The sequence below is a fragment of the Falco naumanni genome, chromosome 16, assembly GCF_017639655.2.
Source record: "Falco naumanni isolate bFalNau1 chromosome 16, bFalNau1.pat, whole genome shotgun sequence".
NCBI classification, from domain to species: Eukaryota; Metazoa; Chordata; class Aves; order Falconiformes; family Falconidae; genus Falco; species Falco naumanni.
The window spans coordinates 5,195,025-5,210,542 of record NC_054069.1 but is presented as its reverse complement, the minus strand read 5'-3'; the positions used below and the strand labels follow the sequence as shown (position 1 = coordinate 5,210,542).

General features: G+C 58.1%; 1 protein-coding gene across 6 annotated transcripts in view; it reads left to right on the top strand.

Moving 5' to 3' along the window:
* IGSF9B (immunoglobulin superfamily member 9B) overlaps positions 1–15,170 on the top strand; it is a 39,674-nt gene extending 24,504 nt beyond the window's left edge. For 3 of the 6 annotated variants that reach the window (XM_040616297.1, XM_040616295.1, XM_040616300.1), the window contains 7 exons: positions 9–235; positions 385–469; positions 1,881–2,042; positions 2,789–2,834; positions 4,185–5,810; positions 14,388–14,509; positions 14,823–15,170. In XM_040616297.1, coding sequence (XP_040472231.1) covers positions 9–235; positions 385–469; positions 1,881–2,042; positions 2,789–2,834; positions 4,185–5,810; positions 14,388–14,509; positions 14,823–15,046 — 2,492 coding nt within the window. In that variant the 3' untranslated portion in view covers positions 15,047–15,170. The other 3 variants (XR_005831259.1, XM_040616299.1, XM_040616298.1) reach the window with 3 other exon arrangements.
* The last annotated feature ends 348 nt before the right edge of the window (positions 15,171–15,518 follow it).

Sequence of the window (15,518 nt, the reverse complement as noted above, 5' to 3'; positions counted from 1 at the left end):
GTCTCCAGCATTCCCTGTAACAACTCCAGAGCCTCTGGTGTTGGTTACCCCACCGAGGTGCCTAACAGCCAACCGGACACAGCAAGGCGTCCTCTTGTCGTGGCTTCCTCCCGCTAACCACAGCTTCCCCATCGACCGCTACATCATGGAGTTCCGCGTCGCGGAGAGGTGGGAGATCTTGGACGATGGCATCCTGGGGACTGAGAGCGAGTTTTTTGCCAAGGACTTGTCCCAGGTAAGCAGGGCCTGCCCATGCCATACCTCTGGTGTTGCGGCATCTGCTGCAGCTCTGGGGAAGCTTTTGGGGTGGCTCAGTCCCCGTGCTGGGGTCTTCAGGATGCTGGGCTGCAGTGAGGGTCCTGACTGGTGTGCTTGGTGTTTCAGGACACCTGGTATGAGTTCCGGGTCCTGGCAGTCATGCAGGATCTCATCAGCGAACCCAGCAACGTTGCTGGCGTGTCCAGTACAGGTAAGGGGTGGCTCCTTCTACTCCCAGCTGTGGGAGCATCTCTGCTTCTGCAGGTGCTTGAGCTGGTGCTGGAGTCATGCATCAGTGCTTGCTTATGGCAGTGGTGGCTGGTTTTGTGCTTTTGCCCGAAACGCTCGGATTGTGGTCTGGGCTGATGGGTGCGCAGTTGTGATCAGTGTCCTGGCCACGTTGCTAACCCTGTGCTGCCTCCCCATGCAAACAGACCAGCAGCACTCGGAGCCGGCGAGGACAAACCGTCCTATTTAGTCCTTCCTGCCGAGCGCAGTTTTGTCGGGCGTCTGCTGGTGCAGAGTGGCAGCGGATCTTGGCTCTGCAGGGTGCCCGGAGAGCAAAGCTCGGACCAGGCAAATGGGAATGAAAGGTGCAGAGAGGGAAACGTAGCACTGCAGTGCAGAGTCTAAGGAGGAAAAAAAAAAAAGCTTTGCAACAGGAGACTGCAACACGCTGCAGTACCCTGCACCCTGGGTGCTTGGAGGGATGCTCCTTGGGGAAGGGACAGGGGAGGGGAGGTGATTGCGATGGGGAAGGCGAGGGTGGCAGGAGGAGATGGGGATGCGGGGAACCTTGCGTTGATGCTCGCGTTGATGCTCTCGTGGAAGAGCTGAGGAGCCACCCAGCGCTGCTGTGCGCAGGAATGCAGCGGTCTCTCTCTGCCCCCACGTGGTGCCAGCACGGTGCTGAGAGCCTGCCTGCTTGCCTGCCTGCTTGCCTGCCTGCTTGCCTGCCTGCTTGCCTGCCCTTGCTCGTCTCGCACCATTTTTCTGATGGGGTTTGGCAGCACCCACAGGGCACGTGCCCCTACCCCGGGCAGCTGTGCCCTCGCAGGCTGAAGGCTGGGGATCCCGGCAGGTGAATGGGTGCTGACGCCGCGTGCGGATGCAGGGCAGGAGCCCTGCGGTGGGCAGGGTTGGCATCTGCAAATGGCCGCAGCAGAATTCTGCTGGCGGTTCAGATGGGCTCGTGGTTAGGTGTTGTGAGGGTCTGGAGCCCACTTTTCATTGCAAAGCTGGAAGGAAGCGTGGACAAACAGGGCAAAATACCTTGTGCTGCTGCAGGGGGTTGTTTGGCCAGGAGATAACTGCAGGTTTGGTGCAGTTGTGTGCACGTAGACATAAATGTGTATTCCTGTGGCTTGGGAGCTTCTTCCCTGGGTGTCCAGCAGCGAAGGCCAAAAGGTTTATGTGGTGTGATGTCGCTAAATCCCTTGGCAGTGGCCTGCAGCTGCGCTGACTGCTCTCCCTAGGTGGGCTGGGCTGAAGGCAGACCCTTTACTTAGCGATTATTGTTCCTAGTACCAGTGGCCTGCACACTGTCGTAGGTCCCTGGGGGTGGCAGCAGGCAGGAGTATATTCGTAACACCTAATTGTTGGGCTTTTCCCCCCCTCCCCAGACGTATTCCCTCAGCCTGACCTGACGGACGAGGGTCTAGCCCGCCCAGTGCTGGCTGGCATCGTTGCCACCATCTGCTTCCTGGCTGCCGCCATCCTCTTCAGCACACTCGCCGCCTGCTTCGTCAACAAGCAACGCAAACGCAAGCTCAAGCGCAAGAAAGGTGAGCCCATCCCCCGTGTGCTTCCTTCCTCCCTCCCGCTTCCTCCTCGTTTCTCTCCCCTGGTTGTGTTGTGGTGGTAACCTTCTTCCCTGTCTGTCTCTTCTTCCGTCCGTGCGCGTCCTCAGGTGAAGCCCTGACTTCATCCCTCGGCTGTGCCTGAAAGCGCCCGTGGTCGGGAGCGGGAGAGGCAGGGTGGGTGACGAGGCGACAGAGAAACTAGCCTGGGATTTCCGAGGGAGCGCTCTGGCGTGGTGATAACTCCTAGAGCTGGGGGCTTAGGGCTGGGGTGTCCTCTGGGCCAGAGATGGGGGGGACCGCTTGTCTCCTCGAGGTCCCCCCGGAGCTGGGCTCTCCAGCTGCTTTCCGCCCAGCCCGCGGCGGGCAGTGCCCGACGGCCGCCCTAGGCTAGAGAAGAGCCCCGCAAAGGAGACCCTGCCGCTCTGCTCGCTGAAAGCTGGGACTGCGGCCGCCGTGCCGGAGCGGCCGGTAGGGAGAAGGGCGGCCGGGGAGCCGGAGAGGGCAGGGGAATCGGCTCCTTCTCCTCCAGCCTGCGAGGCTGCGGCAGCAGGATGGGCAGGACCCTGTGACGGGAGCTGTTTGTTGTCAGCAACCATTAAAGCACTGGAGCAATGAAACCTTGGCTTCTTGTTGAGTGTCTTTTGTGGTCTTGATGTTGTTTGTCTTGTCTCTGTCGTGTTGCGCCTCCTTAGCGTTTTCTCTTCTTTCCCCTTTTTATTCTCTTCCAGACCCTCCTCTCTCGATAACCCACTGCAGGAAGAGTTTGGAGTCCCCGTAAGTATCTGTCTTAGATGCAGCACCAAGCTGTGGGTCTTCAAGGTGCCACCTTCCTTACAGTTGTTGCAAGACTCAAATGGAAAAGTCTGACCTTGTTTGGTTGCTTCTGATGAGTTGTTTGGGGCGTTCCCTGAACCTGAGGGAACACAACAGTTCACAAGAGGCCAATGGGCTTTGGAGCAGAAAGCAGCAGGGAAAAAACACAGCAGACCGTAAGCTAAGAGATGACCCCGCTGGATCTGTGAACGTTGACCAAAGCTGGAGTTGACTGTTGGAACTCAATTACACCCCCAGCTTGAAGGGGCTCCTTAGGAGAAGGGCTAGCCTGCTGCCTGTGGAGTCCTGTGTGCAAGCTCGGTGTAGTTTTTGAGTCGTTCTCTGGCTCTTTTCTTGGGGAAATTCAGAGAATCTTACACCTGTATCTTTTCTTTCCCCACGGAGAGTGCCCCGCTGAAGCCTCTTTCCACATGTGCCCAAAGGTAGTGGCTCGTGGTGCTGGAGTAGCCGCAGCTCCTTGCAGAGCCCATCAAAACCATGTGTAGCTGCTACAGCGGGGCACCTTCCCGATGTGAGCGTGAGGGTCTGACATGCGGATGCCTCGTGCTTTGGCTCCTCGACTGTCGTAAAATGTCCCAGTGCTGGTGGATCTTTAATCTTTGCTATTTTTTCGGTTCGTCCGTTGCACTGAGATAACCATGCCTGCGCTGTCTCTGTTGGATCTGCTACTTTTTCCTTTTCGGTGCTGTCTGTCCGAAGCTTTCTGGATAGGGATGAGTGAACTTTTCGATGCTGTCTGCCTTTTGAGGCTGTCAGCCTTGAGTGTTGAGAATGGGGGAAAAAGTTGGTCTGGAATGAATCTGTCAGTGTCTCCAAGTGAGATGTTGAGTTCTGCAGGAGGGGACGTTTGCCTGACATCCCTCCTCTCGGGGGCTTTCCTGGGTCTGGATAGCTCAGGTGAACGTAGGAAACCTTTTGAAGGAGTTGGAAGTGAGCTCTGGATCTGTCTTTTGTCCCGCTGGGGCTGCGGAGCTTGTTGTGAGGCGTTGGTGGAGCTTGTTCCAAGGTGTTGGCGTGAGCTGCCTGCCCCGGGGGGGATGCCAAGTGTGCCAAGCTCCGCTTCCGAGGAGTGGGGACGATGTGCGCTGCTGCTGGTCCTCTGGCCTGTGCCGCGGCTGGGCAAGGCTCTGCTGTCCTGGTTCGCCTCCGCAAATTTCTCCCGGTGGTTCTTCTTTTGAGAGCTGGTAGTGCTTTGTTTTCCGGATCCGGCCGGTGGTTCTTCTGGGCGAGATTTCCTTTCCTCCCCTGGGTGACTGTCCCCTCTCTCGGTTTTTCTCCCCTGTGGTCTAGGTTGTCTTCCGGCAAGGTGAGTCCTGAGAGCATCCGCACGCTCCGTCCGCCCTCGGAGTCCTCTGACGACCAGGGCCCGCAGGCCAAGCGGATGCTGAGCCCCACCAAGGAGAAGGAACTCTCCCTTTACAAGAAGACCAAGCGAGCCATCAGCAGCAAGAAGTACAGCGTCTCCAAGGCGGAGGCCGAAGCTGAGGCCACCACCCCCATCGAGCTCATCAGCCGCGGGCCGGATGGCCGCTTCGTCATGGACCCGGCGGAGATGGAGCCCTCCCTGAAGACGCGGCGGATCGAGGGCTTCCCCTTCGTGGAGGAGACGGACATGTACCCCGAGTTCAGGCAGTCGGACGAGGAGAATGACGACCCCGTCGTCCCCACCTCCGTCACCGCCCTGAAAGCCCAGCTCACCCCTCTCTCCTCCAGCCAGGAGTCCTACCTTCAGCCACCAGCATACAGCCCCCGGTTCCACCGGGCGCTGGAGGGTCCCGGCGCCCTGCAGGCCACTGGCCAGGCCCGCCCGCCGGCCCCCCGGGCTTTCCACCACCAGTTTTACGGTTACCTCAGCAGCAGCAGCCCCGGGGAGGTGGACCCACCGCCCTTCTACATGCCAGAAGTCAGCCCGCTGAGCTCAGTCATGTCCTCCCCACCGCTGCCCCCCGAGGGGCCCTTTGGACACCCCACCATCCCCGAGGAGAATGGGGAGAACGCCTCCAACAGCACGCTGCCCCTGGCCCAGACCCCCACGGGGGGCCGGTCCCCCGAGCCCTGGGGCAGGGCCGAGTTCCCCTTCGGCAGCCTGGAGCTGGCCCCCGCGCCGTTCCCCCACCAGCTCCAGCCCTGCGAGGCGGCCGAGGGCACCCAGCCCACCGGCTGCCTTCCTCGAGGGCCACCCCCCACCTCCCTCCAGGTGGTCCCCGCGTCCTACCCGGGCATCTTGCCCCTGGAGGCACCAAAGAGCTGGACCGGCAAGTCACCCGGCAGGGGCCAACCCTCTGTGCCCACCACCACCAAGTGGCAGGACAAACCTATGCAACCCATGGGATGTCAAGGGCAGCTAAGACATACCAGCCAAGGTATGGGCATACCCGTGTTGCCTTACCACGAACCGTCCGAGCCCGTCGGCCCCAGCGGCACAAGCACATTCAGCCTGGACACCAGGTGGTACGAGCCCCAACCCCGACCTCGGCCCAGCCCTCGGCAGGTCAGGAGGGCTGAGCCCAGTTTACATCAGGTGGTGCTACAACCTTCGAGGCTTTCTCCTCTGACCCAAAGCCCCCTCAGCTCCCGCAACAGCTCCCCGGAGCTGACCGCCCGTGCCCGGCCCCGGCCGGGCATCATCCAGCAGGCGGAGGTGTCGGAGATCACCCTGCAGCCCCCCGCGGCGGTCAGCTTCTCCCGCAAGTCCACGCCGTCGACGGGATCCCCCGCGCCGAGCAGCCAGGGGGGCAGCCCCAGCTACCGACCTACCGCCACCTTCGCCTCCCTGGCCACCGGCTTCTCCGGCTCCCAGGGCTCCTCCCTGCCCGTGGACACCATGGATGTTTTCGGAGACATCCCTTCTCCAAGGAGGGCCGGCGAGGAGATTCTCCAACCAGAGCCGACATCCACCACGGTAGCCGCCACGGGGTAAGTGCGTGAGCCCCATGGTGCCCCCCCGGCCCCCTCCCCGGCTTCCCCCGCCCTGCCTCACCTGCTCCCTCTGACTCCCTCCCCGCCATCGCCATCCCAACTCTTAGGGTCTCTCTGGGCACGCTGCAGCATCCCTTTTGGAGACGGAATCCCGCGGGCTTTGCTAGGAAGAGGCTGGTGCCGCGGGCGCGGGTTGCATGGCCGCTGCCCTGGAGAGCTGGGTTTTAGGCAGGCGATCATCCCGGTGCCGGCGGCACGCTTGCCTCCTCCCCGGCTGCTCCCTTGGGAGCCTGAGAGCGCCGTGACTCGGGCTATGGGCCGTCTACCAGGCGTGCAAAGGCCTGGCTCCCGGCTCGCGTAGGTAAGTGTCCTGGTGTCACTGGCAGTTGTTTCCTCTTCTAGCTGCTGGCTCTTGGCTTTCTTCGAACGTTAGGGCCGCCGCCGCCGCGCCTCTGTCTTCCTCCTCTTCCTTCCCGCGGAGTCTAGAGAGCTTTAATGCATGACAGAAACAGCTATCATGGTCACCGCCCCACCTGCAAAAGGGATGCTGCAGCCCCAGGACGCGGGCAGGGAGAGATCAAGGACTTAGCCACACCAGCAGCATGTCAGGAGAGGAGGAAAAATAAAAATAAACTAACCCCAGCGGAGATCGGGAGGCTGCCGGCACGCTCAGATCCTGCCCTAAAGAGGGATGTGGCTGCACTAGACAGTAGCGGCTGGTTTTCCAGGTACCAGGGTTGCTCCAGGCAAAAAGCGTCTCTCTTTCTTTCTCTTCCTCTTTCTTTCTTTCTTTCTTTCTTTCTTTCCTTCTCTCTCTCTCTCTCTCTATCTCTGTATTTCTCCTCTTTCTCTCAGTCTTTCACAGCACCTCAGACCCCGTAGCCGTGCTTTCGTCCCATCCTTTCGTCTCGCTTCATTTCGGCTTGTTGTCTGGCGGGGTCGAACCCCCCCTCTCCGGCTTGCGGCAGAGAGGAGTCGGGGGGCCAGGGCTCCCGGCCCCGTGGAGCCGGCGCGGTCGGAGGCGTACGGAGAAGAGGCGTGTGTTTCGGGGAGGGGGGAGGCAGCGTTTCACCCCGCAGTGCCCTCCGCATTTCACTCCCTCCCTCTGGTACCTGGAAGCGTTATGGCCATAGAAAACCCCTCCGGCACGGCACGGCTGGGGCGCGCAGGGGCAAGGAAGGAGGGCTCAGGGGAGAGGATGGGGAGGGAGAGGAGCTGGATGAGCCTGAAAGGACGTGTGTGTGCCTCTGGAAAACACAGCTACGGAGCGAGGCAATTAAGCACGTAGACGTAGGTCCATGTCTCCTAGCTGGGGCACCCCGAGGAGACGCAGCTCCAGGAGAGATTTGTGTTAGAGCAGCACTGTTGTCCGTGCTTTTACGCAGTGTCTCCATTTGCTTTGTTGATTATTGTTTTCGTTTCTTCTTTTCCTTTCTCTTCTGTTTCTTTCCCCCTTTCTTCTCCAGCCTCGTTTCGTTTGTGTTTTGGTTTGGTTTCTTTCCCTCCTTTTTCCTTTGGAGTTGTTGACGTGCTGATGTGTTGCGGAGCTCGGCTCCTTGCGGGTGTTGATAACTGCTTTGTTTTTGATTAATCTCAGCTATCTGGGCAGTGTTGTCGAGACAAGCTTCTCCTCAGCTCAATAGGTAAGGGTGATCCATGTCCGAAAGGATGGTGTGGGCGCTGTGGAGGGTGGCCGGGAGCGGGGCATGAGAGGGGACATGGAAGGGGCTTTTCCAATACCATCTCTTCCTTTAAAGGGGAATAAGGAATCCGAAAACACTAGGAAACACCTCTGGACGCACAGTCTCTGTGGCTTTTGGGTTTCCCCTCCCAGCAGCACGCCGCTGCTCCCTTGCCTTCGGGGAGGCGGTGGGGCTGGAGAAGCCTGGTGGTGGCAGCCGTGCCTTCGCGTTGGGATTTGGGATGAGCCAAGCTGCGGTCTCCCCGTGGCCACCCTTCCCTGGGGGGATGGTGACACGTGGCAGCCTCGGCCCTGGCAGGGCTTGCGTGGTGTTAGGGAGGTATGTGTGGAGGTGGGGTTGTCCCAGATGATCTGAACCAGGAGGAGCTCATGGCCACCTCCTGGAGCCAGGTAGAACAGCCACATCTGGAGCGACCAGCTTGGAGTGGGGCTCTGAAAGTCAGTCCCCGAATGCAGTCCGGGCCGTGGAGAATTTTGTTCCCATCAGTACCTGGATCTGTTTTCTTTTTCCCAACTCTCCTCAATCACGGAAAACAGGAGAAGTCTGTCTCTCAGGGTGGGATGCCATGGCTGGCGGCAGCGTAACTACGGTTCCAGGCTGCCGGTGAGATGTTTTATCATTCCCATCACAAGTGTAGTCATAGCAAACCGTGCCGCCCCGCCTCTGAAATACTCCTTGGAGAAATCTTTTAAGACTTCTTCTGACCCAGCTGTAATTAAACAGCCCTAAGCAGATCTTGGAAGAGTCTCCCAAGAAAATACCTGTTGAGCTGCCTTCACGGGGCTGGTTTCCTAGATGGAGCCATAGGCATCCCTACAGCTGAGGTGAGGTCATCGGGAGATGGTTTTCAGACCTTAGAAGCAGAGAATCTCACTAAAACTGCTAAAGCCTAACGGGATAAATCATTCCCAACCCCAGGGAATGTCAGCCAGGCTGGTTATGAAGGGAGAGGTGGGATTGCAGATGCGACTGTTCCAGGGCCTGGCCATGCCCAAGCTTCCTTAGGACAGGTCTTACAAAAACTGAAGCTTTGCTGCCTTGGACGGGAAGAGTTGAAGTCCTGGCTGATGCTTTCCTAGCAGCCCGAGGAGCCTTGCTGGACTGGAAAAGAGCCTCACGAGAGAGGGATAGGATGCCTAGAGAAACCAGGTGGATATTTCCAGGAGAAAGCGAATTCCTCCACCTGACCTGGAGGGTTGTTCTGGGGTGGGGAGAGCAGGAGAGGCGAGGAAGGAGTGTTGGGTCCCCGTGCTGGGAGCAGGTGCAGGATGCGTGCTCCACGGAGGAGCCATCCTCTTGGCATGGCAAAACCCCTCCGGTTCAAGCCTTGCAGCCTCCAAAGCTCTTGGGTGCTTGGCCATCACCTTCTGGTTTTCCCTGCTGATCCCAGGGCAGGGTGTCCCACGAGGAGCAAAGCGTCCCACGAGGAGCAAAGCTAGCACCAAGCCTAGGGGAGGTCTGGGCTGTGCCGGACTTCTGGAGAAACAGGGAAGCCTCACTGAGGATGTGGCTCTTTATTCTTTTTCTGTGGCGCTTCCCTGCTCTGGGAGTGTTCAGGGACACGAGTGAACGTGGCTTTAGAACAGCAGAGGCGAGTCCAGGCTCACACCTGAGTTCGGTGTGGCTCTTGCACAGATCCTGGCTGGCTCCTGATCCGGTGCTGGGCGTCGGGTGCTGATGGGGGCTTCAGGAGCAGGATCACGTTGCCCAGCAGAACGCTTGCTGAGGAGCAGCCGTGCGCCCTACTCAGAGATGCTGCTTGGGGTGGGAGTTGCCCAAGCGACTCCAGAGTCGTCATCCCCAAAAAGGGGAAGCTAGAAGAATAAATCTCACTTTAATAAGCGAGAAATCCTGTAAAGAGCCCAGCCAAGTAATTTCTTGATGATGCGGGGTCATAAAATTGTCAGTGCGTGCAGAGCACAGGGATTTTATACCAGGCCAGCCAGATTTCTGTGCTGCAGTAATAAAAACTGAGAGGAGGAGAGGGAGAGGCAGTTTGCGGGGCTCGGTGGCGGTTGCAGCACGGTGGCTTTTGCTGGCTGAAGGTCAGGGAGCTTTTACCGACGGGCAGGGATAAACAGTGCCGTTCCTGAGCCGGCACGAGCAGTTTTCCCATCTCCTTCTCTTTGGATGCGGCGCGCAGCGATGCGTTTCCTCACGGGGAAGAGGAGGCTGTCGTCTCCCTACAGAGGGAAACCCAAAAACCACAGACAAGGCACCAAGCTCCCCCGTCCCTTGGCACCGCAGCCTGCCCTGCGCGGCCCCCCCCGGCCCCCCCTTGCTGGGGCAGCGCTGCCGACGCCGGGAGGTCGGGGGCTTGGCTGCGGCGTAGCGTTGGGTGACGAAGGGATGTCGGCGCCAGGCGTGCGGGAGGAGGAGCACCCCTCGCTCCCCGCTTGAAAGAAAACAGGTTCCCCTTTAAAGACTGTCCATGTGCTGATCCTCTGCATGTGTTTCATGCCTCCTCCCGCTTGGAGAAGTTGTGAGTTCGCTTGTCTGAGTGCGTTTTTCTTTTCTTTCTTAATTATTATTATTTTTTTCTTTTCAGTCTCTTTAATTTACTTATATATTTTCTTACTCCTGGTTTTCATTTCTCTTCCTCTTTCCCCTTCCCCTTCCCCGTGACTGTATCCCCCTCTTCCTCTCCAGTCCGGCCCCTTTTCCCTCGCCCTCTCTCCGCCCCGCTCCTCTCTCGTCAGCATGGTGAAGTCCGTTGTGTAGATGAGTTGTGGTGTCTGCAGACCTGTAGAAGGGACCCCCTTCTCTGGTGTGCTCCTGCTGTGACCAGCCCCTGCCTCCCTCGTTACGGTGCCTTGGCAGCAGCAGCGGCTCTGGGGCAAGGGGCCGTCACCGCTGTGTTTCTCTAGCACCTCTCGCGCCGAAGGATCTCAAGTGATGCGCGATGGCATGCCGGGATGGAGGCAGCAGCCAGCGCTGTCTCAGAGCGGAGGGGGAATTCCAACTTGGAGGACATCTCATGGGACCACACAGGACTTGAGCCTGGGATGGAGCCTCGTGTAGGCAAATTGAGTTCTTCATCTGAGGAAGATGAAGGGCTGAAGGGCACGGTGGCTGAGACATGGGGGGCACTGGTCCAAGTGGATGCTCTGACTGGTCCAAGTGGATGCTCTGACTGGTCCAAGTGGATGCTCTGACATGTCCAGACTACTCCTGGATGTCAGTGTGGCTTGACTCAAGGAGGGGAGGAGGCAGGGAATGTGTGTTGAGACCTCCACGAGGTGAAAGACGTGTATTGTGCCCTTGAATCTCCTGGACCTTTCCTTTATGTGGATTCCCCCTTTTGGGTGGGAAGAGGTTAGTGATGATCTCATGGGCCTTCTCCCTTACATCTTTGCTTTGTACATGGGAAGACGTTTGAAGAAGAGCAGCTGAGATGCCTGTTGGGTTGCGTAGCTCTTCTCCCCTCCTGCTTACCTCCTATCCTGGGACTCTCTGAGGTCCCCCAGTACCCTGGCATCCTTTCCAGTACACCTCTCTCTGCGCAGCTCAGAGCCTTGCTCGTTCGGAAGGGTTGTCCTTTGAAGACTTGAGGAAAACTACTGCTCTGGGTGTTTGTGGCAGCTTGCAGGAGGCTTGCGTCAGGAATTCATGTGCGCTTCTTGAAGCTCCTTTGCTTGGCTCTACACTGAAGTCTCTAGAAGTTCACCCACCTCCCTGAACCTCTCGTCTGTTGGTGTTCAAGCTCTCTGTCATGTACGGGCAGCTGCCCAAAATGCTAACTCTGGGGGCAGGAAGAGGCTTTTGGCTGAGCTTAAAATGAAAATTAATTTGAAAGAATTGGAATCCTGTGAAGAAATAAAGGGTGGGTAGAGCAGATAAAATTTGGCTGGTGAGTAGCATCGTTTCATCCTCCTCTGTATCTCTTCCTTGCCAGAGGTCAGACAGTATTTATGGTGACACATGGGTTCAGTGCGCTTGCTGTTTATGTATGTGTGTATAAATACAAGTCCAATTACGGAGAACTCGTGGAAATGAGCTTCAGGCAATTTCCTCATAATCCCTTGTGTAAATCTGTCTAATTTTGTCAACATGCCACAGTAGCATCGTCTTAGAAGAAAAAAAAAATATGGAAAGAGTAAGAGCCTTCTACAAGTTGAACTTTAATAATATTAGCGAAGTCATCCGGGTGGTGGAAACAGGCGGTGGAAGGCAGATGCCGACGGGCAGGACGGTGGCAGGATCACAGAGCTTGCTGATGTCCAGGGCTTGGCACACGTGAGCTCTGTGGGAGATGGACTGGGGCTGGAGCAGCTGAGGTCACCGTTAGCCAAGCACCTGCATGGATGTAACTGTTGCACAAATCACAGAATGGTGGATGTAAATGGGGAAAAGTCTGCTATTGACCCTTCAAGTGGGAATGACTGCAGGGAGGTGCCATGCTGCTGGCCCCTCTGGGTCGCTGGGGTCATTCTCTGAGCCGCTGTGTGCACAGGGTGCAGCGTGGTGGAGGTGGTGGAGCTCAGTGGGCAGCGCCCCAACAGAACTGGGAGCTGCCGCTCGCAGCATTTCTCATGAGAGGCTGGTTGTACTGGGAAAGAAGGCGTTTAAGCACTGCGACCGTATGGGTGTGTAAATGTCATCTTTCCTACGGGGAAAGCTCTCGCTTGGATCCAGCCAGCAGGACTATCAGCTTGTCTAACGAGTTGCTTCATCTTCAGCTGATGTGCTGCTCTGCTGAGAGCTGGAACAGAGCCTCTCCAGGAGCATCCGCGCCTTGATGTCTCTGTTGCGATGGGAAACATGAAAAGGGGCTTTTCTATACCCAGTGTTTGGGCTTCTGTTGCATCTGCTGTGCCCCAGCTGCTTCATCAATTCACATTGCGCTTTTCATGGTGCTCTCCAACGCTGCTAGCAGAACTGAGAAGCTTCGCAATCACAGACGTCTTCAAAAACATCCCTTTCTGCTTCCCAAGGGGAAGAATCCCTCGGGAGCTCTTCGCCTGTGCCACTCCAGCTGAAGTATCGCTGCTCCAGCAGCCGCTTGGGATCGCAGAGTGGAGCGTTGCTGTCATGCCGCGCTCCGCAGCGGTGGCAGGCGTGGGGACTTGCAGGGGAAAGCCTGCGGGGTGTCTTCAGGGCCGGTGAGGCTCCACCTGAAACCCAGGGGAGATGAGAAGCTCCAAACTGACCCTCGGTGGATATGCTGGGGCTCTGTGCCCGTGTGCTCGCCCGTTCACTGCTGCTCCTGCCAGCACCCTCGGCGGTTTTGCAGTGCTCGGGGGGTTGCAGCTTACTGACAGACCAGGCTGACTTCATCCACGGCTCTTGGGTGAAAGCAGGGGTCTGAATGCACTGGTGCTGCCTCCTTGCAGCCAGCTGAGGCGGCTCCTCTGCCTGCCCATCCTGGTGCCTTGTGAGGAGCCCGTGGCTGATCCCTGCCCCAGTCACAGACGCCTGAAGATGCAGGAGCTGCCATCAGCGCTGTTCCCTCCGTGGCTGTTTTGAAAAGGTTGGGTCGCTGACCTTTGGTGACCAAGTTGTGAGAGCAGAAGAGCGTCATCTCCTCCTTTGAAGGGTAGGACAGGCCTGTTAGAGGTGTGCTGGTTTAAATCCATCCTCTCTGGAGCCTGGCTTCGAGCGTTGGCTTTATTGCAATGAAAGGTGCTTTGTGGGTGCTTCTCCTGTCGCCTCTGGATGCCTCGTATGCAGGTTGCTCGATGGCGACTTGGCTTGATCCCAGGTCGTTACCTGCAGCCTCAGCCTTCTGTGGCATTAAGCGTTGGTGCAGCTTGGAGGGTTGTGAATGTAAAATGGAGAGAGGGAAGGAAATGAGAAAGCAGCAAGAGGGGGGGATGCTGTGATGTGTTATAGATGAGAGCTGGATGACCGCTGTCCTAAGGAAAAGGTTTTCCTCTGTTCCCTACAGCAGTCATGCTTTCCAGCCCTTGGATTGGAAAAACAGGTACAGTGAAGAAAAAAAAAAAAAAAAACCCAACTAAAAAAATCCCTTTGCAAAGGGGACACCACTTAACCATGAGCTGATTCTTGTAGAAGAGTTACTCAGGGGCTAAAGCTGGAAAAGTAGTGCTTACAACTGCTGGCTGTCCTGCAGGAAAGACCCCATTGCAAACCCCCTCCTTGTCCCTCACAATCCAACCTTGTCAGTGTTTTCATCTCAATGTCCTGTACCACAGGGCAGGAAAACCCAGCTCCCAGCCGCTCGGTGTGAGCGGAGTAGATGCTCCCATGCTGTTGCGTTTCTATTGTCGCCTATAGCAGGGACCTGGGTACGAGGTACTGCTCCTGGCTGTGTCGGCGTGTGCCCTTCGTGTCCCTGTCTGTCGTGTGGCCCCTGGTTTTTTTGGCTGCGGGAGCAGGGTGGGCAGGATCCTGCCTCCCTGGTGCTTGTGGTGCCGGTGTTGTCCACCCCAGGTGGCTCATGGTGCCCATGTCGATGCTGCTGTGCCGCTTCTGCCTGTCTCTTCCTCTCTTTCCATCCCAAGGGGTTTCCCACCACTTCCCAGAAAAGCCTTATCGGACATAGGATCTGCCCCGTCCTTTTTTTGTTTAGCGGTGCTGGCATGGCAGGCAGGTGAGCTGGGGTGCCGGCGGCTCTCTTGCCGGGTGGGCGTTGGACGTGGCCGGCGGGACCCGTGGCACTGCTCGGCGATGTGGAGGAGGCGCAGGGGGACGGCGGGGACCCCGCAGAGCAGCACGTGCGGGCGCCTCGCTTCCTCCACCCCGCGCTCCGGCATGCCTGGCTGGCCCCGATCCCTCGGCCCTGGGTTTCTCACCTTTTCCTTTTCCATGGCAGAGCTGGCTGGGGTCGACCAATCCCTCACTGGGGACGTCCAGAGTCCCAAGTGTGGCTGAGAGCCACTGATGGCACCTGTCTGCTTTTCCTTCCTAGAAAACGTCCATCTCCGTCCGAGGATGCTGCTGCACCTGAGAGGCTCGAAGCACTGAAATACCAGCGGATAAAGAAGCCCAAAAAGTCATCCAAGGGCTCCTCGAAATCCAGAAAACAACCCAGTGAGTGTGAGGACCCTGTGGTCCCCAAGAGCATCCCCTCTGTCCCACCGTGGGCCGAGCTCGGGCACGTCCCTGCCAGCCTCAGCACCGGGGGGGTCTCCAAGCCTGTGGCGGGATGCTGCCCTCGCCCCTTGTCCCCCCGAAGGGATGGCTGTCCCTCCCCTGCTCCAAAGGGAGTTATCCCCTTGCGTGCCTCTCCCATCTCTAGTGATCTGTTTCGGATTTGATTTTTGAGCGTTAATTTGACCTCCCGCGATGCGCAGTGCTCTCCCTTCTCGCCAAGCGGCCCCATCTGCCTTCTCTCCCCCTGCAGACGGCTCTGCCTCCCAGGTTCAGCAACTTCCCAGCTCTCAGGTACTGTGGCCTGACGAAGCTGTCTGCCTCCGCAAGAAGAAGAGACACCCTCGTCAGGACCCCTTTGCCCGCCTCTCGGCGCTGAAGGACGACCTCTGCCACCGGCAGCTCCCCGAAGACCAGACGGCCATTCTCAACAGCGTGGACCACGACGACACCGGCGGGCACGCCACGTTGCTTTAGCCTAGCGCCAGCTCGAGAAGGTTAAACAGGAGGGGGTGGAGGGAGCCGACATCGTGCCGCCGGGGGACGGAGGCTACGGGGAAGAGGGGGGGGGGCACCCCCACACTGCTGCCTCCGCTGGGGGGTTCGGGGCTCGTGGTGAGGATGAGCTGGGGGGGACCCTGGGGCAGGTTGTGGGGGACGGGGAGGATGCCTGGGGCTGGATGCTCCTTGGATCTGCTTCTCCCCCCGCCCCCAACCCAGGTGGCTTCGGTGGGGTGGGAAGGGTGGCGTTTTGCACCTCGGTTTCGGGAAAGATCTCTAGGCTTAAAAGGCATAGGTGGAGCTGATAACATCTGCTTCCGTAGCACGCGAGTAGGGAGAAAGTGTGGAATTGAGCAGCTGGCCCTCAATCGCCGGAAGAAATTAAATGACACAGGGTGTAATTAATTGACAAGAAACTAACAGCCCAGACGGGAACTGGTAATCCCAT